The sequence below is a fragment of the Bos mutus genome, chromosome 3 (genome assembly GCF_027580195.1).
Source record: "Bos mutus isolate GX-2022 chromosome 3, NWIPB_WYAK_1.1, whole genome shotgun sequence".
NCBI lineage: Eukaryota > Metazoa > Chordata > Mammalia > Artiodactyla > Bovidae > Bos > Bos mutus.
In genome coordinates this window covers 1728246-1731060 of record NC_091619.1, presented here as the reverse complement: position 1 = coordinate 1731060, position 2815 = coordinate 1728246, and the positions used below count along the sequence as shown (strand labels likewise).

The 2815-nt window shown below is 38.8% G+C and overlaps 1 protein-coding gene across 1 annotated transcript; it reads left to right on the top strand.

Moving 5' to 3' along the window:
* Positions 1 to 1236: 1236 nt before the first annotated feature.
* LOC102270203 (olfactory receptor 10X1) lies at positions 1237 to 2244 on the top strand. The gene has a single exon (XM_005901109.2). It carries the CDS (start codon positions 1273 to 1275, stop codon positions 2242 to 2244), a length of 972 nt encoding a protein of 323 aa, XP_005901171.1. The 5' UTR covers positions 1237 to 1272.
* The last annotated feature ends 571 nt before the right edge of the window (positions 2245 to 2815 follow it).

The window sequence follows — 2815 nt, the reverse complement described above, 5'->3', positions numbered from 1 at the left end:
ACTGGATAAGGAAGGGGCTACTTTGAATTTGAACCACTGATTCTTTGCATTATCAAAATTCTTCTGAATTTAACTGTTTCTGTGAAAACAAATTTGATGGGGGGGCTGTCTTGGAAGGAATATGGCCTACTGTGTGAAGCCAGGCTGTTCTGCAAGTAGTGAGTTAGAAATAGCTTGGGTTTACACCATGGAGCTATTAAAACAACTTCTTATTATGCCAATATATTTTCCCTTTGGGGAACCTATGTAATCTTAGTTTACAAACCATAAAACTGCCTTTGTTGTAGAGTTATTGTAAAGAATCATGAGAATTTAAGAATCTCAGCTTATAAATGGCTCTATAGGTAGAAGGAATTCTTAACAATGACTTAGAGATAAATAGAAGGACATGGTCTTCACTTTTCTTTAATATTTAGGTCCTAACCAATTTCTCCAAGAAGGGATAATGACAATGGGATTTTCTTATAGTTGTAAGTCATTGTCCAAATAGAGTCCCAAAATAGCTAGGAAGTTAACAATCAACCTTCACCCCTTAGATAGTTAGACAACATTATACAGAGGAAGTTTCTGAGTCAGACAGTGACTCTGTCTATTAACTACTTGATAGTTTTTTTCAGGGTTTAGAGTCAAATCCAAAGCTGAGTCACCAAATTCATCTGAATTTCCTTCATCTGGACATGAGTTAGAATATTTTCTGTCCTGTTAGTATTATGGGCCATTAAAATCATTAATAAGGGCAAGAAAGAGCCATAAAAAGTAATGAGCATTTGTTTACAGAAACAAATAGTACATTGGAAAAAACATCACCTACATACACATGGTGAACTGCCAAACTAAATGATCTATCAGAAATTGTAAACTTGGACTTCTCTGGTGGTCCAGTGGTTGGGAGTCCACCTGCCAACGCAGGAGACATGGTTTGATCCTTCGTCCAGGAAGATTCCACATACCACAGGGCAAATAAACCCATGTGCCACAACTACTGAACATATGCCCTAGATCCTGCATGCCACAACAAGACAAGGCACCACAATGAGAAGTCCGTGCGTGCAACTAGAGAGTAGTCGCTGCTCGCTGCATCTAAAAAAATCCCATGTGTGACAATGAAGACCCAGCATGAACAAACATAAATAAACAAAAAAAATGATTTTTTAAAAAATTGAAAATTTCACTATTTATCTATTTAAACCATTTCAAAAAATAATGGAAAGTTTAAAAAAAGGAAAGTTTAATATTTATTTGTCTTTCTTTCATATTTCAGAAAATTCAACAATGAAGATCAATCAGACAGTCCTGAAAGAGTTCATTCTTGTTGGCTTTTCTGTTTACCCACATGCACAGACATTCCTCTTTGTGGTTTTCTTTTGCCTCTACCTTCTCACCCTCACAGGTAACCTGACCATCATGAGTCTTACTTGGGTGGACAGACATCTCCACACACCCATGTACCTCTTCCTTGGTGCACTCTCTTTCTCTGAGACCTGCTACACTCTGACCATTATCCCCAGGATGCTGGCAGATCTCCTGGCCAAGAAAAGAAGCATTTCAGTCATAGGTTGTGCCTTGCAGATGTATTTCTTCTTGGGACTTGGTGGCACTCACTGTATCCTTCTCACTTTGATGGGATATGATCGCTTCCTGGCCATCTGCAACCCTCTCAGATATCCTTTGCTTATGACCAATATGGCATGTGGAAAACTTGTGGTCTCTGCTTGGGCTGCTGGCTTCTTTATTTCTGTGACAGAGATTGCGTTGATATTCAGGGGCTCTTTCTGCAGTCCCAATCTTGTAGAACACTTCTTCTGTCATATGAGGGCTATTGTGAGGCTGTCCTGTCTAGACAGCGAACTCACAGAATTCATTGTAACAGCAATCTCAGTGTCAGGCTTGATGGGCACCTTTCTGCTCATTATCCTCACTTACATTTTCATTCTTTCCACTGTCCTCAAGATCCCATCAGCTGAGGGCAAGCAGAAGGCATTTTCTACCTGTGCCTCCCACCTCACAGTGGTCATCATCCACTTTGGTTTTGCATCTATTGTGTATCTGAAGCCAGAAGCATCAGGGGGAGATGACACAGTGATCGCAGTTCCTTACACTGTCCTCACTCCTTTCCTCAGCCCTCTCATTTTTAGCCTCAGGAATAAGGACATGAAGAATGCTTTCAGAAAGGCCCTTGGAAAGACACATTTCTTGAATAAGCAATCTTGGATTATGGAAGATTATGAGAACATACATAACTGAATGTTCTCATAAGTCAGGAGGCATTTACCCTGTGACATGTGAAATCTGTACCATTTACCTTTTTCCAGAGGTTGACGTATGGGGATCAAATGACTGAGTCTGGGACCTATGCCTTGACAAGCACTTACTTGGCCTGAAAGAAAGGTGTCCAATGACTTCTATTCTCCGTCCCTGCAGATTTTAGGCTTCTATCAATGAATCTCTGGGTGCACTTCACTTTTGATGCAATGAGGAAAGCAAGATTATGGAAAGAAAAAAAGCAAAACCTTTGACCATTTCACTAAAAGAAATGCTTTTAGAGAGCTAGAGATGTAAAAGTTGAAGAATTTTTCTAGGTAATATTGTAAGGAACTGATTTGTTCCTTCAGGATATAAACCATTTCTGATATGAGCTATAGTACGTATAAATATTCAACTATGTGTAAATATATATATTTGTTAAGTTCCATGCCAAACTATTAATGATTTTTAATAACTTTGTTCACGATTGTGTCCATCAGAATTAGATACTAGATTCTAACTACACAGGATGTTTTGGAACAATGATTCAAATAAGTAAATTGGACAGTAA

Bases quoted from the DNA above. Each gene is read 5' to 3' on its own strand.
- LOC102270203 (XM_005901109.2), top strand. From the start codon at position 1,273: ATGAAGATCAATCAGACAGTCCTGAAAGAGTTCATTCTTGTTGGCTTT.